This window comes from Oncorhynchus keta, chromosome 23, assembly GCF_023373465.1.
Source record: "Oncorhynchus keta strain PuntledgeMale-10-30-2019 chromosome 23, Oket_V2, whole genome shotgun sequence".
Lineage (NCBI taxonomy): Eukaryota > Metazoa > Chordata > Actinopteri > Salmoniformes > Salmonidae > Oncorhynchus > Oncorhynchus keta.
Window position 1 is genome coordinate 21,320,633 of NC_068443.1, and position 23,673 is coordinate 21,344,305.

Sequence of the window (23,673 nt, forward strand, 5' to 3'; positions counted from 1 at the left end):
GGAACCTCATGTGAGAAACATGCTGTGTTGGCGGTTTCTGTTTAGCCAACCAACCCTGAGAAGAAACAGGGAAACATAGTTTGACTGTGTCAGAGGACCTCAGTTCATTCCAAATCTACGTATCAGCATTTATGGGTTGTACTCTATGTACACTGAACAAAAATATAAATGCAACATGTAAAGTGTTGGTTTCATGAGCTGAAATAAAAGATCCCCGAATTGTTCCATACGCACAAAAAGCTTATTTCTCTCAAATGTTGTGCATTTTTTACATCCCTGTTATTGAACATTTCTTTGCCAAGATAATCCATCCACCTGACAGGTGTTGCATATTAATAAGCTGATTAAACAGCATGATCATTACACAGGTGCACCTTGTGCTGGGGGCAATAAAAGCCAACTCGAAAATGTGACGCTTTGCCACACAACACAATTCTACAGATGTCTCAAGTTTTGAGGGTGTGTGCAATTGGCATGCTGACTGCTGGAATATCCACCAATTTAATCTTAATTTCTCTACCAGAAGCCGCCTCCAACATAATTTTAGAGAATTCGGCAGTGCATCCAACCGGCCTCACAACCGCAGACCACGTGTATAGCGACGTGTGGGCGAGCGGTTTGCTGATGTCAATGTTGTGAACAGAGTGCCCCATGGTGGAGTTATGGTATGGGCAGGTATAAGCTACAGACAACAAACACAATTGCATTTTATCGATGGCAATTTGAATGCACAGAGATACCGTGACAAGATCCTGACGCCCATTGTCTTGCCGATCATCCGCCACCATCACCTCATGTTTCAGCATGATAATTCACGTCCCCATGTCACAAGGATATGTACACCTTTCCTGGAAGCTGAAAATGTCCCCGTTCTTCTATGGCCTGCATACTCAGCAGACATGTCACATATTGAGCATGTTTGGGATGCTCTGGATCGACGTGTTCCAGGTCCCACCAATATCCAGAAACTTCCCACAGCCATTGAAGAGGAGTGGGACAACATTCCACAGGCCAAAATCAACAACCTGAAGAACTCTATGCGAAGGAGATGTGTCGCGCTGCATGAAGCAAATAGTGGTCGGTTTTCTGATCCACGTCCCTACTTTAAAAAAAGTTATCTGTGACCATAGTAGCTATTACAACAATTGGATACCACGAAATTGGGGAGAAAAAGGGGTAAAATAAAAATAAATTAAAAATAATAAATCAATTAGGTCCTAATCTATTGATTTCACATGACTGCATATCTGTCTTCCCAGTCATGTGAAATCAATAGATTGACTGATTTCCTTATGTCAGTAAAATGTTTGAAATTGTTGCATATTGCGTTTATATTTTTGTTCAGTGTATAGACATGTCCAGAAGGAGGAATACTAACACGGCCCCCTTCTCTCCCCACAGAACAAATCTTAGGAACCGAACAGAGAGCAACTTCAAATGAATGAAAGATGAAATCAAGGCAGCCGCTTCAGTTATTATTAATGTTTGTGATCAATATTGTTTGTGTGTTTCAGATCCTGGGTGCTCGGAGCTTTCGCCCTGCTCTTTCTCCTGGGCCTGACCTGGTCCTTTGGTCTGTTCTTCCTCAACGAGTCCTCCGTTGTCATGGCGTACCTCTTCACCATCTTCAACACTCTGCAAGGGATGTTCATCTTTATCTTTCACTGCCTCCTCCAGAAAAAGGTAAGGATTTAATGCCAATGGCCTATATAAAGATAATGAAGCAGGCTCTAACAAGCACTGCATTTTGTATGTCAATGTTTGAATATAAGACAAGCTTTCCTCACCAGAAGTGGGAAATAACCTTTCTAATGACCAGTTTCCCAAAGAAATAAGATGACTGTATGTATCTATGTGTACTTAAGTCCAAGGCAAAATATATGCTTCTCATTTCAATGTCTGCTGTTTCTTGACATTTAAGACTATCTCTGATATTAGCACCGCTTCTATGTCATATTTGCCCCCCTGGAAACCCCCCTCTGTATGAGATTTGAATGTGTCATCATGGCGGACGTGATAGGCCTATCTCCAGAGACACGCCATTTGAACTGCTGCTGTCGGCTTGGTGGCATTTGATAAAGATATGGATTTTGTGGCTTTGTTGGAAAGCTTTCCTCTCTCTATCGCTCTCTGGAGTCTACTGTCACTGTTGTGGTGTCTCTGAGCTCACTGTCTCTGTCGCTCTGCCCTGATCCTGTGCCCGCTGCAGGTCCGTAAAGAGTACAGCAAATGCTTCCGCCAGTCCCAGTGCTGCGGAGGTCTGCCTTCTGAAGGGTCCCACAGCTCGGCCAAGACGGCCACGTCTCGATCCACCGCACGCTACTCCTCCGCCACACAGGTACAGTACATACTAGGTACGGTACAGCAGCGGGAAGTTGGATTATATACACCCTTTTTTCTATCCTTTCTTTCTATGGAGAGGGAAACGAGGTTTCTTCTTCTAGTCTTTCTCCTGTTGCATGCTAGCACGCCAAGGACCAGCATGAACACTTGAATATACCTCCTCTCAACCCTTTCTTTTTTTATTGAGAGCAGAACTCTAGTACACTTCAGTAAGTGTATTTGCCCAGAGAGAGATTGTTTTGCGGCATAGGAAGGGAAAGGCCAGTTGTGGTCTTTCTCTCCTGTTGCATGCTAACACATAGAGGGAAGAGTCTGTATTGAGTTAAAGGTGGTCGTTCTGATCCTCTTGTGTGAAGTTGCCTTCTCTCTTTCCACTGAGGGTGAAAGGGAGAGCCCATGCCTTGTTCTCCTGCTGCATGCTAGCATACAGAGGGAACAGGGAAGGATACCAGCGTTGAAGATTGAAGTTGCGTCCGAAATGGCACCCTATTCCCTATTTTGTGTACTACTTTTGACAAGAGTCCTATGGGCCCTGGTCAAAAGTAGTGCACCATATAGGGAATAGGGTGTCATTTCGCATGCTTCCATTTTGTTTTGGATGTTGTTCTTGTAATCCATTGTGTTTGCTTGCTGCCTTCACAGAGCATTTTTCTTGTGGTCTTTTTCTGTTGCATGATAGCATGTAAAGGGAAGTGACATCAGTGTTTAAGGTTATTCTAATATGTGTGTTGATGTTTACCTCCTACAGAGTCGTATCAGGAGGATGTGGAACGACACAGTGAGGAAGCAGTCAGAATCCTCCTTCATCTCCGGAGACATCAACAGCACCTCCACCCTGAACCACCAGGGTAAGACTGGCCCCTCTGTCTCTATCTACACATGTTATGTTCTCTCTGTTATGGGCCCTTGAATAAATATGGCAGATGCAGATTTTACTTTGATGTATTTAACCTTTTATTTAACAAGTCAATGATGATGCTCTTCATTCAAGGAGGCAGCTTTGTGGTAAAATTATAAATGTTTACTCAATATTGCTAGTGACTGTCCTCATTACAAAAAACATTAACAACAAATAAAATACTGGTTATTCAGCAGCAAGTAAACAAATACACGCTAAACAAATGTTTTATGACGACTCAAAGTTCACGTCAATGTGTCTTTTGGTGGCCGATCTGCACAGCTGCTACTTGTTGGATGAGAGAAGTGTTACATAGCTACTTAGTCTGGCTTCAAGTGGCAGTGATGAGAAGCTGGTGTTGTGTGTTCAACTCTGGGCGACCCTGACTGACTGGCTACAGGGGCTCTGCTGGCTGTGCACTGACTCATCCTCACCCTGGCCTGGTCTCCTGATGATTTTCAGCCATGAGACAGAGAGAGAGAGCGCGAAAGAGAGAGAGCGCGAAAGAGAGAGAGAGCGCGAAAGAGAGAGAGAGCGAGAGAGAGAGAGCGCGAGAGAGAGCGCGCGCGAGAGAGAGAGAGAGCGCGCGAGAGAGAGAGCGCGCGAGAGGGAGAGCGCGAGAGAGGGAGAGCGCGAGAGAGGGAGAGCGCGCGCGAGAGAGAGCGCGAGAGAGAGAGCGCGAGAGAGAGAGAGCGTGAGAGAGAGAGCGCGAGAGAGAGAGCGTGCGAGAGAGAGAGCGTGAGAGAGAGAGAGCGTGAGAGAGAGAGAGCGCGAGAGAGAGAGCGCGAGAGAGGGAGAGCGCGAGAGAGGGAGAGCGCGAGAGAGGGAGAGCGCGAGAGAGAGAGAGCGCGAGAGAGAGAGAGCGAGAGAGAGAGAGCGCGAGAGAGAGAGAGCGCGAGAGAGAGAGCGAGAGAGAGAGAGCGCGTGAGAGAAAGAGACAAAGAGAGAGACAAAGAGAGAGACCAAGAGAGAGAGAGAGAGCGCGAGAGAGAGAGAGAGCGCGCGAGAGAGAGCAGGAGAGAGAGAGAGAGAAAGAGAGCACGCGAGAGAGAGCGAGACAGACATAGACTTGGGAAAGAAAGACAAACAGACAGAGGGGGGAGATGGAGAGACTGACAGAGAGAATAAGAAAGAGGAGAGGTAGAGAGAGAGGGGAAAGAGAGACAGAGGACAGAGGAAGAGAGTGAGGGCGAGGTCACAGAGAGGCTTAACATGATACAGCTCAGACTTGCACTGTAAAATAGATTTTAACTTCTGTCCCCCTTATCAGTGCCAGCATTAAGCTCCCTTAATCACCACTGATAAGAAATGAGATATTGTTTTCAATGACTGGACATTGCTATTATACATTACACTTATAGATAGATACATTATGTACACTTCCATTATGTGGGAGCACAGTGATGTCGGTGTGTAGTCCCCACATTATCAGTTTGATTGTATAGTCTATACAGTCCACTGACTCTAGACTGTAAAGTGGCTGTTTTACAATGACATGTTTTACATGACTACTGTAATCATACCGGAAGAGATGGAGACCTGCACACTGTAAAAAATAAAAAGAAGTTTAAAAAAGAAGGAATAATCCAAAACTGAGGCTTGAATGCAAAATAAATATGTTTATAAAAACATCATGGTGCCCAGAAAACAATCTATTCCAGTATACTTCTTTTGATTCCTAGGCACCTGGAACAGACACTATTCAATTGTAAAGATCTTCAAAGAGTGCAGATGGCCTCTTATCATTACTGAAATCATGCGGAATATTTTGACTCCCACTTTAAAATGTAGTCCCTACAGTAGTATTTATTTATTAGTCAAGTATTTGTTTAACAGAGAAAGTACTTGACAATGTTTTTAGTACATGTTTGCTTGGTACTTTCTGGTGGTACAGAATGTGGCTTTGTTTATAGCGACTCACTTGTTGCGGACAATATTGCTTGCTGTTCTGTGAAATTAAATCTGGAGAATACAATGTGTAGACATGATTTAAACATCAACTACCCAGCCTGTTGCATTTACTGAAGAAGCACACTGCTGCAAACCCTATACTGATGGTACTTTTTACTCTGGCCTCTCTCTCTTCATCTCCTCTTCCCTTATTTACTCTCCTGCCTTGTCCTTTAAATATAATCAAATATAATCAGATACTAGTGTTTCTCCTCCCTCACTCACATCCTCTCTCCCGCTCTCACTCACTGTCTCCCTCTCTCACTCACTGTCTCCCTCCCTCTCTCACTCACTGTCTCCCTCCCTCTCTCATTCACTGTCTGTCTCCCTCCCTCTCTCATTCACTGTCTCCCTCCCTCCCTCTCTCACTCACTGTCTCCCTCCCTTTCTCACTCACTGTCTCCCTCCCTCTCTCATTCACTGTCTCCCTCCCTCTCTCATTCACTGTCTCCCTCCCTCTCTCATTCACTGTCTCCCTCCCTCTCTCACTCACTGTCTCCCTCCCTCTCTCACTCACTGTCTCCCTCTCTCACTCTGTTTCCCTTTCTCCCCTGCCATTCTTACAGTGTTGACTGACAACTACTTCTTAACATACCCTCTCTCCCCCTTTCTCCTCTCTTTCTCACTATCCTGCCTCGTCTTTCCTCCCTCCCTCACTCTTTCCTTCCTTCTTACAGGAATGACTGGCAACTACCTCCTAACTAACCCTCTGCTCCGAGCCCACGACCCTAACAACCCCTATAACAACCTGCTGGCTGAGACAGTGGTGTGCAACGCCCCCTCCCCTCCGGCATTTCACCCACCAGGTGCATGGTGACCTCTAACCTTTCTCCCTATGTTGATCTGTCTTTTTCTGTGTCTGAAATGGAACCATATTCCCTGTGTGGTGTGTTACCTTGATAAGTTTAGCTCTAGTCAAAATGAGTGCACTATATAGGGAATAGGGTGCCTTGTGGACACAGTTTGTTTTGTTTTAGTGCGTGTTTGAAACTAATTGTAATAGCAGTTGTTTGTGGGGTTGTGGCCCCTACACAGCATGTGTTGAGAAGTCTTGCTGTCGATTGTAGGGTTGCCCTTCCTCTCCTCTCTCCTCTCATTACCACAGATCTTTATTTCATTGTTATCTAGTATACAAGCTGTGCTTTGTAACACCCAACCAGATGCGGTTGAGAAAGGTCAGTGCTATCTTATCAAGACTACTCCAACAGTCATTTATTGGAAATCAGATGCATTTATTCCGTTTATATATTATATCTTATTATTTACCATTCTCCTTCTACACCTGTTGACGCTACATTTATAGCAGGTTCAATGGCATTATAAAAAAATAATGTCTTGACTACAAACCCTGATCCCCGTTTGATTTTAATTTTGTCAGTGTCTGTGTAGCTTGAACCAGATACGCTCTCTATCAGACTAAAGGAGGAAGCCCAATAAAAAAAAAACACAGGAGTACAAGACGCAGTGCAGGCAGAATTATACCCCTCAGATATGCAGAGGCATTTGATGATGAAAGAGGAGAGGATGGAAGGGAAGGAAGCAGCACCAGGATGAATGTGTGGAGGGAGGGAAGAGAAGGATACAGGAGAACATACAGAAACTGTAGTTGTTCGCTCGGATTTGGCAGGTCTCCAATTTCGCTCGCTTCACACTGAGAACACTTAAGGCAAATCATCTGCCTTTTTCTCTGGAGGTTGGAAAGAGTTCGGAACCTACCATGAACAGATTGTCACAGAAATCAGACATTTCATGATATCGTTGCTATTTCATTACAATCAATATACCAATGACCATAATCAAAACACCACAAATGTATCTAGAATCTACAAATAGCCCCACGCCACCTGCAAAGCAAACAATGCTTTTGAGACATTAAAATTCACAGTCATCATAGGTAATTACAGTATAAGATAACTTATTCTAGTTGAGCGATGGTAATAAATTAACAGTGACAGAGTCTAATTAACAGGTTATTGTATGCGTCAGTGTGATCATCCCATGACCTGCCTCTCTACAGGCCTCTCTACAGGCCTCTCTACAGGCCTCTCTACAGGCCTCTCTACAGGCCACTGTACAGGCCTCTCTACAGGCCTCTCTACAGGCCTCTCTACAGGCCTCTCTACAGGCCTCTCTACAGGCCTCTCTACAGGCCTCTCTACAGGCCTCTCTACAGGCCACTGTACAGGCCTCTCTACAGGCCTCTCTACAGGCCTCTCTACAGGCCTGGCTGAATCATGGAAATACATGAAAGACACAGCCAATCATAAGGGAGATAGTCCACATACCTGCATCCTCAAACACGATGACTCACAGTTAAAGAAAATGAAAGCACTCAAACATTTATTAATGACTAACAGTTGAAAGACATGAAACACTTAGGAATGGACCTCAATAGATGTTGACTGGTTTGGGTGTAACTTCCTAACAGACAGATGTCAAGTAGTGTTATATGTGGTGATGGGGGCGATGTATACAGTTACAGATCAGGAAATTATTTTTGACGATATGTTGCATTGTATCATTTTGACAATATTGCAGTATTATTTTTGTGCTACTTGGCTGTACCTGCAGCAGAACTGATCAGGACGTGTTTTCTCATGTCTCTCTGGTCCCTCTGCAGCAGACATATGGGGAGGAATATGTTTGGAATATCGATTCGCAATGAAATCGCAGTCTGAAATTGCAATACATATAGAATCGTGAGAATCGCAATACATATCATATCGGCACCTAAGTATCGTGATAATATCGTATCGTGAAGTCCCTGGCAATTCCCAGGCCTAGGTATATAATGGTGAATCACCCAGCGATCGGTAAGCTGCTCTGACAGCTGACGCTTAAAGTTAGAGAGGGAGATGTAAGTCTACAACTTCAGTGATTTTTGCAATTCATTCCAGTCATTGGCAGCAGGGAACTGGAAGGAAAGGCGGCCAAAGTAGGTGTTGGCTTTGGGGAATACCAGTGAAATATACCTGCTGGAGCTCGTGCTACGGGTGGGTGTTGCTATGGTGTCCAGTGAGCTGAGATGAGGCGGCGCTTTACCTAGCAAAGACTTCTAGATGACCTGGAACCAGTGGATTTGGCGACGAATATGTAGCGAGGCCCAGCCAACGAGAGCATACAGGTCGCAGTGGTGGGTAGTATATGGGGCTTTGGTGACAAAACGGATGGCACTGTGATAGACTGCATCCAATTTGCTGAGTAGAGTGTTGGAGGCTATTTTGTCAATTACATCGCCAAAGTCAAGGATCGGACGGATATTCAGTTTTAAAAGGGTATGTTTGGCAGCATGAGTGAAGGAGGCTTTGTTGCGAAATAGGAAGCCGATTCTAGATTTAATTTTGGATTGGAGATGCTTAATATGAGTCTGGAAGGAGAGTTTACAGTCTAGCCAGACACCTAGGTTTTTATAGTTGTCCACATATTCTAAGTCAGAACCATCCAGAGTAGTGATGCTAGGCGCGCGGCAATCGGTTGAAGATCATGCATTTCGTTTTACTAGCATTTAAGAGCAGTTGGAGGCCACGGAAGGAGTGTTGTATGGAATTGAAGCTAGTTTGGAGGTTAGTTAACACAGTGTCCAAAGACGGGCCAGATGTATACAGAATGGTGTTGTCTGCATATAGGTGGATCAGAGAATCACCAGCAGCTAGAGTGACATCATTGATATATACAGAGAAAAGAGTCGGCCCGAGAATTGAACCCTGTGGCACCCCCATAGAGACTGCCAGAGGTCCGGACAACAGGCCCTCCAATTTGACAGACTGAACTCTATCTGAGAAGTAGTTAGTGAACCAGGCGAGGCTGTCATTAGGGAAACCAAGGCTGTTGAGTCTGCCGATAAGAATGTGGTGATTGACCGAGTCGAAAGCCTTGGCCAGGTCGATGAAGACGGCTGCACAGTACTGTCTTTTATCGATGGCTGTTATGATATTGTTTAGGACCTTGAGCGTGGCTGAGGTGCACCTGTGACCTGCTCAGAAACCGGAATGCATAGCGAAGAAGGTACGGTGGGATTCGAAATGGACAGTGATCTGTTTGTTCACTTTGCTTTCGAAGACATTAGAAAGTCAGGGCAGGATGGATACAGGTCTGTAACAGTTTGGTTCTAGAGTGTCTCCCCCTTTTAAGAGGGGGATGACCGCAGCAGGTTTCCAATCTTTAGGAATCTCAGACGATATGAGAGGTTGAACAGCCTATTAATAGGGGCTGCAACAATGGCGGCAGATAATTTTAGGAAGAGAGGGTCCAGATTGTCTAGACAAGCTGATTAGTAGAGGTCCAGATTTTGCAGCTCTATCAGAACATCAGCTGTCTGGATTTGGGTGAAGGTTTTTCTGCTCTTTTGCACACCAGGATTTCTACCAGCATTTCTACTTGCACATCCTCATCTGCACATCTATCACGCCAGTGTTAATTGCTACATTGTAATTACTTCGCCACTATGGCCTATTTATTGCCTTACCTCCTTACTTCATTTGCACACACTGTATACAGATTTTTATATTGTGTTATTGACTGTACGTTTGTTTATTCCATGTGTAACTCTGTGTTGTTGTAGGTGTCGCACTGCTTTGCTTTATCTTGGTCAGGTCGCAGTTGTAAATGAGAATTTGTTCTCAAGTGGCCTACCTGGTTAAATAAAGGTGAAATAGAAAATCAATAAAAAAGTGTAAAGTATTGAAGAGGCTCAAGTTGAAAATGTTAGCTTATTCCTAATGTGTTCTGCTGTAGTCGTTATAGATGATCCTCCCCATCCTGAAGGATCAACATGGCTTCTATGAAGTGTATTAATACAAAGGTAATACAGTGCAGATGTTAATTTGCTGCAGTAACGGTAAAGAGAACGTCTTGGGCGAATCTCCGTTGGAATCTTTCCCAGAATGCAGATGTCTGGCTCTGGCAGTGTCCAGTTAAATTCTGTTCACATCACTTACCCCTCTCCCTGTAGAATATCTGTCTGCGTCAAAATGACTCTCCGTGCTTAAACAAATGCAAATCCTGCAGTGGGGCTGTTTTCACACCATTTCTGTCTTTTCTTCCCCTAGCCCCCTTTCTTTGCCCTCACACTCCTCCCCCACCCCTCCCTCCCTGTTCCCTCCTTTCACTCTTTAAAAAAAAATCTTTGATGTCTGTTTTTACACTCTTTTCTCCCTACTAAAGAGAGAAAGAGACGGTCCTTATCTCCACGGCAGTGTGTGTCACAGCCCAGCTCCAATTTTATTCCTCCATCTCACAGTCAGGTCTATTCAGACTCATTTAACTGAAATCTAAAACTTCAATCTCCCCCCTTTCGCGGAGCTTGAAGCGAGGCAGTCACTAACTGCCAAAATACGGCTCTTTTTTTCATCCTCTTCCCTTACTCATTTAGACTGATCCTCCTATTCCAAGTCTTCTTCATCTTCTGCCGACATTCTTCTAGCCAATCTTTGAGTTTCGCAAGAGGTTATCAATGTGATCTATTGTGTACAAAGTATTTCCTTCCCATCTGGGAGAAGTAGATAGATAGAAACCTGTTAAATCAAATCATCCCTCAATCACATTCTAAGCAGAGAGAGAGAGATAGTAATGATATGATAGTGTACTTGCCATTTTAGACTGTAAAGAGGCTGTGATTGCTTGCTGCTGAAACCCCTCCACCTGCCAAGTCCTGGATTCAGTGGTTCTCAGGATTATTTCTCTAGAGCTTTCTCAAATGTTTGAAATTTTTTTCAGATGAATCTGTAAATTCGAGTTAAATCGTTAACTTTTTAAGGGGACCCAAATCTGAGCGGGGCCGACTGAATCCAGGCCTCCTTCCTCTTTTGTCTTATTTCAGTGATTTTCTTGTTTTTTATGCCGCAATAAAAAGCATATGTTTTACTTTTTTTTGTTGCATATCAGCAGTTCTTAGGCCAGGTAGCCTGAGCAGACACACTTGATGTGAGTGGTGGCAAAGTGAGTCATTGCACCGTGCCTGTGTCGTGGTCGTGTGTGTGTGTGTATGGGGGGGGGCTGTGCTTGTGTGGCCCCAGTGGGTGAACAAGGTGGCCCTGCGTCTGTGTTCCACATTACTCCTTCTTTTTTTATTTTTTTTAAGGCTGGAATGAACGTTTTATTCATTGTCTCTTTTCTACCTCCACCTCCCCCACAGTATTTCTTTCTCTCATAACCTGTGCTATGATATGTTGATCTTGCTATGTTGTTGCTACCTGGCTAGCTACATTATCAGTGTGTTGTTGCTGGATGTGTAATGTTTCTTTTTTTTTTTTTTTCTCATTTGTCGAATATTGTTCAGGATAACTTCAGTATTGGCTATGATAATGTCAGACATGATGATGCAAAATGGAAACAGACATGATAGATAATTATTTCAAATTTGAACCCCCTTGAACTGTATATTATGTATACATATGAACATTTGAACATAAAAATCAAGTTAGCAACTATTGAAAACACTTAACAGTGAAGTGTCCTGAGCAGTATCAAACTGTATTGTATTGATTTGTAATTTAATAATGATTTATAAACCGTGCTTTAGTGATATCTAATCCAGGTGTCGTACCTCTCGTTGCAGGGCAGCACTCTCTGACCCACAGCAAGGACATCAGTGCCATGGACACCCTCCCCCTCAACGGAAACTTTAACAACTGCTACTCCCTGCGTGACCATGACGATGACTATGAGGATGTTGTGGGCGGGGGTGTGGTCTGCGGCCCAGGGGACCTGGGGGGCCTCAGCCTGGACGACGCTGCCTTCGAGAAGATGATCATCTCTGAGCTGGTTCACAATAACCTGAGGCCCCGCGGGCCCCCTAAGGGCCACAACCCACACCGGGATAGCAGGGAGAGGGACAGGGACCGGGCCCCTCCCCAGACCAGGGTGACTGGGGACAGGGATAGGGATGGTGGGGGTGGAAGCGGCAGCGAGGATGATGACATAGTGAATGACCGTGCTGAGGCTTCGTCCCCCCAGAGAGGTAGTATAGTCGGGGTAATTGGAGGAGGTCACCCTACCCTGGAGTTGCTGCTGCACCCCCACCATAAGGAGGCGTTAGAGGCCCCCCTCCTACCCCAGAGGACTCACTCCCTGCTCTACAGCGCCCACAAGGCCCCCAGGAGGGCTGTGGAGGGGCCTGGGGGCCACGGCTCAAAGACAGTGGGGGCGATGGAGGACGGGGACTCCCAGTATACCAGCATGCCCAACCTGAGAGACTCCCCCTCGGCCTCACCCTACCCCCCCGATGAAGCCGACGACCTGTCCCCTTCCCCCAGGAGTGAGGGGGAGGACCTGTACCATAAGAGCATGCCTGAGCTGGTCGATGGGCCCCAGCCCCTGTCTTACTACCACATACACCGGGGCACCAGCGATGGGTGCATTGTGCCCCCCAGCGCTGAGTACTGTGAACCTGAGGGACAGGGCCCCCAGGATGGACAGATGCAGCTCATTACCAGCCTCTGAGCAGGTGGATGGAGGAAGGAGAGGAAGCACCTCTCTGGTGTTTTTGCACAGGTTTGAACATATGTATGTGTGTGTGGGCTTTGGTTGATGTCAAGACTATTGCCAGCCCTCACCGGTCCTCCTCCTGGCCCTCCTCTGCACTCCTAATGACCCGTCAGAGCAAGAAGTGAAATGTTTGTGGCTGGTAGGTAGGAGACGGATGGCTTATTCACACATACACTCGGTCACATACAAATGTCCTTTGGACAAGAACTGCTCCGCTCTGCTGTGGGACTACAGAGAAGGAAATGCACAGACTACTCAATGTGTCAGAGAGGAGTCTGTCTGGCGCCATCCCTGTCCAGCTTGCATTTGTATTATATGGAAGAAGAAGAAAAATATGGTTTCAAACTCCAGGTTTAGAACTGGGGAAGTCTTCCTGGAAGGGTTTCCAGTATGAGGATCTGTTGAGTCATTCCACTCCAGAACCTAGAGTCATTTCACTCCACATTGAGGAATGTCAAATGAAGAACCACTAATTCAGACTCAGGCATTATATTTTCTCTATTGCACATTTAACTGTTGTCAGAGTAACAGCTAAATAAAATATATTTTGCTGTACTACAGTGTAAAAAAAAAAGAAAAGAATACAAATGTTGTGGCAACCAATTATACAACCTTTCAATGTTGAGGAGATTGTCCTCAAAACAGGTTGCTCAAACGGTGCAAATGTCTTTTTTCCTCTCACTTGACACGTTGTAGTCTGTTTGAACATAAAATATATATACTTTTTTGAAAATCTCATAAGAAACAATACTCACATCTCCGCTTGTGAAGTGCTTTTTGCTTTCATGAATGAAGAGTTTTGGCAGTAATATTTGTTGTTAACACCATGCCATGCACAGATTTGGAGTGAATTGGATCTTTGTGTAATTTATTTTACTTGAAAGAAAATAAAAACATTTGTGTCAATGCGATATTTCAAGCATATTACGAGCATATTTCCTTTGACATTAATTTATTAACAGAATTATTGAAAATTTGAAAAATAAAAATGTTTGGGTAGTGCGACTTTCAGCACGGTTTAGATTAAGTTCATTTATTTTGTAAGTGCCCATTGTCAGCTGATATAAAAATTCAACTCTTGTTTGATATCAAATAAATGTGAGATTTTTTCTTGTTTGCAATGGCTCACTGTTACTTTTCTTTCATGTCCAGACATGGAGCAAGATGAGAGCTAAGCTTCTGTTTAGACCTGTTGTCATGGAAAGAAATGTCAACAGGAGAGTTATCTGATTGATCCTGCTCAATAACGTTCATTCAAATATTATTGCCTAGTAAGGTCTTCCAGCCCGTAGGTCCTGCTCGAAGCTGACCACCCAGCTGTTCTTAGTAGACAACGTACGTCTGCTCAGTTCTGCATTTAACTGTGACATACACTTCATTAGACCATGTGAGATGCCAATTCTCTGTCAGATGTTGGAGTGAGAGAGAGGAGCGGGGGCTGTGGCCAAGGCAGGCCAGAGAGGAGCGGGGGCTGTGGCCAAGGCAGGCCAGAGAGGAGCGGGGGCTGTGGCCAAGGCAGGCCAGAGAGGAGCGGGGGCTGTGGCCAAGGCAGGCCAGAGAGGAGCGGGGGCTGTGGCCAAGGCAGGCCAGAGAGGAGCGGGGGCTGTGGCCAAGGCAGGCCAGAGAGGAGCGGGGGCTGTGGCCAAGGCAGGCCAGAGAGGAGCTGCTAAGTCCACCATGGCTCCCTGCCGCGGTGTTTGAATGTCAGCCTCTCCGTTTACACAGAGCTATCCAGATCCAACAGGCCCCGGCCGGGAGACACTGAACCGGTCTGTTATATTATTTGGAAACTTGGCTTTGCATTCACTTCAGTTGTAATGAAAATCAGATGAAAGCTGATGACCAGGGACCAGGACCATAAATACAGTACAAGCAGGCTCTCTTGGACTCGCAGTTCAGTTGGAAAGGAGTGAATCTTGTCTTGTCTTAAAAGGATACGTCAGGATTTCTCAAAGAATAACCCCTAAAGTCTTGGGAGAGAAGGGAGGCCCATATTTTTCATTCATTATTTTTGCCTGAGCTACGAACACATATAGGGGATTCTGACACCAAATGAACACCGTCACATCTTGGACCCTGTCATGTTGTTACTGGTGTTAGAAAGGGGGATTTGATTGTGTGCATTGTAGTACCGTCCAATATACTGGTGATCATGTTCTTTCCCCATGATGAGTGGGAGGCGGGATAATACTATAATATACTCTGAGGAGGGGGAGGGGTTAGGGAGCAGCTTCATTCCCTATTGGAACACAGTCACCTGCCATTGATAAAAGAACACGCAGCCTGAATGTCACCATTCACCTTTCTAGCCATCAAGCTTTCCAACTGGGCATTACTTTGGGTTAGACTATGATACAGCATATCAATGATGACCCTATTCGTGTAGCAAATGAGAAGTTGTCGAAGTTTGGTAGAGATGAAAGTACTGGACTAATCAACCCATCTTTAATCTATAATCAGACAGTCCTGTAGCTGTGTCCACAGGGCCCGGTCGCAAATGAAGGCACAATAAGCCGGAGTCCGAGCAGTCATTACAGTGTTTTCATTTGTTTCTGTTTGATGTTGTACCCGCTGGTGATTTGGACATTATTTAATGTCCACCTTCCAAATACATCAAAAAAGATGTTTCATTGAAACTCAGATCACAGACCCTGTATTCCAAAATGTGGTGTGTGTGTGTATGCATCTGCGTGTGCACACTAAATGTGTTACAAAAAAAATCTGATTTTACCATTTCACCCTGGTTTTACTGGGAGGGGGGGGGCACACACAGATAAAACGGTCATATTAGACTGAAAAGGTGTTCTTGCGGACAAATGTTTATGTTAGTGGGGGATAGCAATCTTGAGCCAAAGCGGGAACTTTTCATAATTACATTAGTACATCCACAAAGCAGGAGTATTATATTTCCTCAGGGCCCCTGTAAATGCACAGCTTACATTCCTCTACATTTCACTCTGCAGCAGAAAGATAAAGAGCATCTGAATGTGGCTGTGCATCATTCCCACCCTGCCACCACACTGCCACGGCATTCTGCATCTGCTTGTGGCATATTCTGCATTACAACTTGCATATGTACTGGGGGTATTGGATTGTATTGGGCTATTGGATTTCATTGGGGGTTATTGGATTTCATTGGTGGTATTGGGCTATTGGATTGTATTGGGTCTATTGGATTGTATTGGGGGTAGTGGATTGTATTGGGGCTATTGGATTGTATTGGGGCTATTGTATTGTATTAGGGGTATTGGATTGTATTGGGGCTATTGGATTGTATTGGGGCTATTGGATTGTATTGGGTCTATTGGATTGTATTGGGGCTATTGTATTGTATTAGGGGTATTGGATTGTATTGGGGCTATTGAATTGGCATTATTATTTTTTATCTGATTGAACAAAGAAATGCATGGTCTGGACAAAATCCAGCTCCCACGCTCTGTCCTACTGATTAAAGTAAACGTCATTAAGTAATTATAACATTATTGAATCATACCCAGCCTGTTTCTATGCCCGGTAACCTAAGAATAGTGTTGAGTTATGTGAATGTTATGTGCCTTGGTGTTATTTCATCCTCCGCTCATGCACAGCTTTTATGAAGTAGCTTTTGTTCATTTGAATTGTATATTGCTGCTTCAACAATACTGTGACCAAGGCTATAGACATTCTAAAAGAGAGAAACATGTGAGACCGGGAGAAAGAGAGAAACAGAGAGACAGAAACAGAGAGACAGGGGGAAAGATTCATAGAGAAACAGAGAGACAGAAACAGAGAGACAGGGGGAAAGATTCATAGAGAAACAGAGAGAGAGAGACAGAAACAGAGAGACAGGGGGAAAGAGAGAAACAGAGAGACATAAACGGAGAGACAGGGGGAAAGATTCATAGAGAAACAGAGAGACAGAAACAGAGAGACAGGGGGAAAGATTCATAGAGAAACAGAGAAACAGAAACAGAGAAACAGAGAGACAGGGGGAAAGATTCATAGAGAAACAGAGAGACAGAAACAGAGAAACAGAAACAGAGAGACAGAAACAGAGAGACAGAAACAGAGAGAAACAGAGAGACAGGGGGAAAGATTCATAGAGAAACAGAAACAGAGAGACAAACAGAGAGACAGAAACAGAGAGACAGGGGAAAGATTCATAGAGAAACAGAGAGACAGAAACAGAGAAACAGGGAAAGACAGAAACAAGAGAGAAACAGAGAAACAGAGAACAGAGAGACAGAAACAGAGAGACAGAAACAGAGAAACAGAAACAGGGAGAAAGATTCATAGAGAAACAGAGAGACAGAAACAGAGAGACAGAAACAGAGAGACAGGGGGAAAGATTCATAGAGAAACAGAGAGACAGAAACAGAGAGACAGAAACAGAGAGACAGAAACAGAGACAGAAACAGAGAGACAGGGGGAAAGATTCATAGAGAAACAGAGAGACAGAAACAGAGAAACAGAGAGACAGGGGGAAAGATTCATAGAGAAACAGAGAGACAGGGGGAAAGATTCATAGAGAAACAGAGACAGAAACAGAGAGACAGGGGGAAAGATTCATAGAGAAACAGAGACAGAAACAGAGAGACAGGGGGAAAGATTCATAGAGAAACAGAGACAGAAACAGAGAGACAGGGGGGAAGATTCATAGAGAAACAGAGAGACAGAAACAGAGAGACAGGGGGAAAGATTCATAGAGAAACAGAGAGACAGAAACAGAGAGACAGAAACAGAGAGACATAAACAGAGAGACATAAACAGAGAGACAGGGGGAAAGATTCATAGAGAAACAGAGAGACAGAAACAGAGAGACAGGGGGAAAGATTCATAGAGAAACAGAAACAGAGAGACAGAAACAAAGAGACAGAAACAAAGAGACAGAAACAGAGAGACAGAAACAGAGAGACAGGGGGAAAGATTCATAGAGAAACAGAGAAACAGAGACAGAAACAGAGAGACAGAAACAGAGAGACAGGGGGAAAGATTCATAGAGAAACAGAGACAGAAAAATGAAACAGAGAGACAGAAACAGAGACAGAGAGACAGGGAAAGATTCATAGAGAAACAGAGAGACAGGGGGAAAGATTCATAGAGAAACAGAGAGACAGAAACAGAGAGACAGGGGGAAAGATTCACAGAGAAACAGAAACAGAGAGACAGAAACAGAGAGACAGGGGGAAAGATTCATAGAGAAACAGAGAGACAGAAAAATGGAAACAGAGAGACAGAAACAGAGACAGAGAGACAGGGGGAAAGATTCATAGAGAAACAGAGAGACAGGGGAAAGATTCATAGAGAAACAGAGAGACAGGGGGAAAGATTCACAGAGAAACAGAAACAGAGAGACAGAAACAGAGAGACAGGGGGAAAGATTCATAGAGAAACAGAGACAGAAACAGAGAAACAGAAACAGAGAGACAGAAACAGAGAGACAGGGGGAAAGATTCATAGAGAAACAGAGAGACAGAAACAGAGAGACAGGGGGAAAGATTCATAGAGAAACAGAGAGACAGAAACAGAGAGACAGGGGGAAAGATTCATAGAGAAACAGAGAGACAGAAACAGAGACAGGGGGAAAGATTCATAGAGAAACAGAGAGACAGAAACAGAGAGACAGGGGGAAAGATTCATAGAGAAACAGAAACAGAGAGACAGAAACAGAGAGACAGGGGGAAAGATTCATAGAGAAACAGAGACAGAAACAGAGAAACAGAGAGACAGAAACAGAGAGACAGGGGGAAAGATTCATAGAGAAACAGAGAGACAGAAACAGAGAAACAGAAACAGAGAGACAGAAACAGAGAGACAGGGGGAAAGATTCATAGAGAAATAGAGAAACAGAGACAGAAACAGAGAGACAGAAACAGAGAGACAGGGGGAAAGATTCATAGAGAAACAGAGAGACAGGGGGAAAGATTCATAGAGAAACAGAGAGACAGAAACAGAGAGACAGGGGGAAAGATTCATAGAGAAACAGAGAGACAGGGGGAAAGATTCATAGAGAAACAGAGAGACAGAAACAGAGAGACAGGGGGAAAGATTCATAGAGAAACAGAGAGACAGAAACAGAGAGACAGGGGGAAAGATTCATAGAGAAACAGAGAAACAGAAACAGAGACAGGGGGAAAGATTCATAGAGAAACAGAGAGACAGAAACAGAGAGACAGGGGGAAAGATTCATAGAGAAACAGAGAAACAGAAACAGAGACAGAAACAGAGAGACAGGGGGAAAGATTCATAGAGAAACAGAGAGACAGAAACAGAGAGACAGGGGGAAAGATTCATAGAGAAACAGAGAGACAGAAACAGAGAGACAGGGGGAAAGATTCATAGAGAAACAGAGAGACAGAAACAGAGAGACAGGGGGAAAGATTCATAGAGAAACAGAGACAGAAACAGAGAGACAGGGGGAAAGATTCATAGAGAAACAGAAACAGAGAGACAGGGGGAAAGATTCATTGAGAAACAGAAACAGAGAAACAGGGGGAAAGATTCATAGAGAAACATGAGACCAGGAGAGAGAGAGACAGAGAGCGAGAGAGAGGGATACAGAGAGAGTGAGAAGGAGAGGGAGATGGTAGACAGAACAGGATGTTAGACTTCTACACTGAAGCCTATTATAGGAGATTATGGCTGTTATGGTTTAGGACAAAGTACACAAGAGGCCTCATCAAATCCACATCTGAAAAGGCGTGATATAATTTTGAGTGAGTATGTAACTGCCAAAATAATGGAAACACTTGAGTAAATGAGGGATGCAAGGTATATTGAAAGCAGGTACTTCCACACAGGTGTGGTCTTGAGTTAATTAAGCAATTAACATCCCATCATGCTTAGGGTCATGTATAAAAATGCTGAGCATGCCATTATTTTGAGTAACATGGTTATGCCTCCATAGGATGACAATTCCCCCATCCACAGGGCACGAGTGGTCACTGAACACTTTGATGAGCATGAAAACTATTTAAATAATATCAGTCTCAGTCATCAGATCTCAATCCAATTGAACTTTTATGGGAGATTCTGGAGCGATTCCTGAGACAGCGTTTTCCATCACCATCAACAAAACACCAAATGATGGAATTTCTCATGGAAGAATGGTGTCGCATCCCTCCTATAGAGTTCCAGACACTTGTAGAAGCTATGCCAAGGAGCATTGAAGCTGTTCTGGTGGCTTGTGTGTGTGTGTGTGTGTGTGTGTGTGTGTGTGTGTGTGTGTGTGTGTGTGTGTGTGTGTGTGTGTGTGTGTGTGTGTGTGTGTGTGTGTGTGTGTGTGTGTGTGTGTGTGTGTGTAGGCCTATGTGTATGCGTGAGCCTGTTTGTCCATTGTGTCATCTTGTCAAAAACCATCCCAGTTTGAGCACAATACAATTGGAAAACTGTCAGTTCTCATATGAAACACTTCCACTGACTTAGAAACAGGTCTACAGTTACCTGTCACACACATTACTCTGTAAACCACTGCACTGGGGTTTTTGTTGGGCTCTCCCGCTGCTGTGTGTGTGTGTGTGTGTGTGTGTGTGTGTGTGGGCTTTCTCCATGCTGTGTGTGTGTGCGTGCGTGCGTGTGCATGTGTGTGCGTGCGTGCGTGTTGGGCTTTCTCCATGCTGTGTGATAAAGGAAATGCATTCCCCCTGAGCTAAAGACGTGACAGCACATTACACCTATTAGACCAAAGCTAATACAACAACACCAGCAGCCCTGCTACAGACAAGGTCAACGGTGAGATATTTGGTTTCTGAAATGTGAGAAATTGGCCTCCAAAATATAGGTATTTTATGCCACCGTGAAAATTGAGAAAAATGTTTTTACATTATTTTTGTTTGAAATGGAGAACAAAATATTTACACAATTGTTGTATTACTACTATCATATTACCAAGTGTTGTATTACTACTATCATATTACCAAGTGTTGTATTACTACTATCATATTACCAAGTGTTGTAAATAAGTATAGCGAACTCCATTTTTGCAAACACTGGCAAAAATATGCTGATTTCATTTCTGAACAATTGCAAAACATTTTTTAATTTGAGGACGTGGTGTGACATACTGTATATGAAAAATACATTTGAAGATAAAATATGATACATTTTATTCTCACGTCAAAACACTTGTTTTAGTAAATGACATCTCTGAAGATGTGATTGTAAAACATATCACAGAGGAGTAAAATGTTATTTAATATACAAAGGATGCATTTTTCAATTTCACCTTATCCTACCTGCCATGTCCACCAAGTTTCATAGGTTTTAAATTTCAGTCAATTAAAATGGATTAGTTCATATTTATGATGCAGTAATGTTTTAAGGTTAAGATTGATTTTGAGGAAACTTGTGATTCTGTTGTACAGTATATTCTCTCTTTTTGTATCAAATAGTCTTAGATTTTATGGCCTGTATAGCTCCATTTCTGAATATCAGCTGACATGAATTTTACCAACCTGACTGAATTTTTCAGGGTTTGCATTCTTAGGGAAATGAGTGGATCAGAAGAGGAATCTCACAATAATGTCTGGCTTTGTAGCTGTAAAAGTTTATCAAAACAAAAATGATCCCTCATGTTACGGAGCTCAGAAATAAAGTGTGTGTGTGTGTGTGTGTGTGGCCATTCCACACACCTGGTTCAGCTTGTTTCCATTCATTTTATAAGCCTATCAAAAGGTGCACATTAATTATGTTTATCTTTTGTAATCAACAATACCTTTTGCAAAATGATCCTATCTGATAAAATCGAAATAAATAGTTTAAAATGTGATATGAAATGAAATGTTTTCCAGTAGATATTTGGCAGACGTCTTGTGCAATGTCATTTATTTTCTTTGACACTGTGAAAAGAGTTCACAGCCCCATGGCAGCGGTATACCTTTGACTCATGCTCCACTTTTCAGAGGGTCTTATTCACAGCTAATTCAGCTAATAGTTTCAGCAACTTACTGAGATTGTGCTCTGCAACTTTTTTTGAAATGACAGTATGGTACAGACAGAACCATGCGCAGATAATCGGCAAGCTTGGGAAATAAATGTTATTGTGAGGTACTGTCGCATTCCATGCCCAGGTCGAATCCAAACAATGTTCCCTTATTGAATCACAGGGGTTTCGAAATCACAGTGACAGGCAACAAGGGCAATCACTGTTAAGGTAGTAGGATTTGCCACTCTAATTTGTTGAGCTCTGTTGCTCCATAGTGGGCTATGGTGGCATTTTACATCCACATGGGTGCCACTTACTGTAACAACTGGACTGTATTATACGCTGCTGTTGCACAACAACAAACATTCATGATATGCACTTATGAGGAATAGCTTTTGTAAGGTCCAGTATGTTTTACATGCTGCTATATCTGTTCTATACACCAACAGATACAGTACATTGATGTACATCCACATATGTATAAAAACACATATAGACATGGTGCATGTGCATGTCAGCCTGCACAATACACTTTGTTTTGAATATAGCTGCTGGATAGCTAAGAGGCTTGTCTCTGACCTTGAGTGGAAACTCCCCCGTGAGCCAGAGAGCAAGGGAGAGAGGAGGGAGAAACAGATTGCTCATCTCTTCATAAAGAATGGATGGTGATGGCACTGTGTTCGTTCATTCGTTGTTACGTTACCTGGCAACAGGTGATGGCAGATTAACAGTCATGGCATAGAGTCAGTCAGTGTAAGGCTGTCGTCAAGGCCAATAGTCAATTCAAGTTTTATTTACCAGACTCTGTTAGAGAGAAATAGTTCTCACTGGCCTTTAGGTGGTTATTGTTAAAATAATAGGCTGTGAAAATATTGCTGTAGCCCTGGTAACCATCATAGTTTAGAAGGCTCGGCAGCAGCCAATGATGTAGTGTTTTTAGACTCAGTGTTTAGTGATAGAAATGTAAGCATATTTTAGATTATTTCAACTGTAAAATTTAGAATAGCAGCAATACAGAGAGCTTTAGTGAAAAAATAACATAAATTACAGTGTTTCGGCACTTCAAAACCTTATCAATTTAATGAAACTTTATGAAACCAAGTGTTTGATTGAACATCTATATTTTTTCCCTTATGGGAAATGTTTATGTGCAATTCATACCTAGCATAATGTGAAGAAATCCTTAACATTTAAAATGGCAGCAGTTACCATGACAATGTCCCATGTCTAATGCACAGAACAGAGAGAAAAACATCTTGAATTTTGCATCGTGAAGCATTGATATCTCACTGCCTTTGTGCAGCGTATCGGTCAAAGTCATATTTCCGTGGCAACTACCTCCTGCCATGATACAAAATAAGGGAAGAAAAAACAGAGGCAGTGAACAGCAGGGTAGGTGAAAAGACGTGATCTTCTCTAAAAGAGGAGAGTCCGTGTTGCATCCCCGGGAGCAGGGTTCTATTGCTCTTGAATAAGGAGCACAACAGTGTACAGGATAACATCTCGAAAAGACGGTTTATTTGCATGACAGAGGAGACGACATGGACACATACATATATCACCCCATCTGCGTCTGCTCAAAGGGTAGCAGAGATATACCACGGGCCATCATCCAATGAGGTCCTACCAATTAAGATGGTTACCGCAACCAATAAGATGGATGCGTTATGTGATCATGTATGTTTTAACAGATTCTGCTGTCTAGTCACATACAGTCATTGTGAACTCGTCGTCTACAATGAAACAGTTATCACTGTTATTCCCACTGTATTATCTACAATCTTTCCTCAACCTATATCTCTTTATCACCAAACAACCAGACTATGCTTTGATAAAACGGTTTCCCACTGGGCACATACTGGTTGAATTACTGTTTCATTAAATAGGTCTATCCAATGGGCACATACTGGTTGAATTAACGTTGTTTCCATATCATTTCAATGAAATGACATTGAACCAACGTGGAATAGAATTGAAGTGTGCGCCCAGTGGGTTTGTCACCTTTGACTGCCTCTCACTTTGCGTTATGAATGTTAAATGCATTTGAGCAAGCTTTTTCCATAATACAGAATAAGTGTCCTCTTTCAATGTTACA

The 23,673-nt window shown here is 43.4% G+C and overlaps 1 protein-coding gene across 12 annotated transcripts in view; it reads left to right on the forward strand.

Annotated features, from left to right (window-relative positions):
• LOC118401985 (adhesion G protein-coupled receptor L2-like) overlaps positions 1–13,792 on the forward strand; it is a 145,168-nt gene extending 131,376 nt beyond the window's left edge. For 2 of the 12 annotated variants that reach the window (XM_035799746.2, XM_035799747.2), the window contains 5 exons: positions 1,515–1,683; positions 2,210–2,338; positions 3,092–3,191; positions 5,869–5,997; positions 11,748–13,792. In XM_035799746.2, the coding sequence (XP_035655639.1) occupies positions 1,515–1,683; positions 2,210–2,338; positions 3,092–3,191; positions 5,869–5,997; positions 11,748–12,631 (1,411 nt within the window). In that variant the 3' untranslated portion in view covers positions 12,632–13,792. Of the gene's footprint in view, positions 1–1,514; positions 1,684–2,209; positions 2,355–3,091; positions 3,192–5,388; positions 5,526–5,868; positions 5,998–11,074; positions 11,129–11,747 lie in introns of those variants that run through there. The other 10 variants (XM_035799748.2, XM_035799750.2, XM_035799751.2 and 7 more) reach the window with 9 other exon arrangements.
• Positions 13,793–23,673: the final 9,881 nt, after the last annotated feature.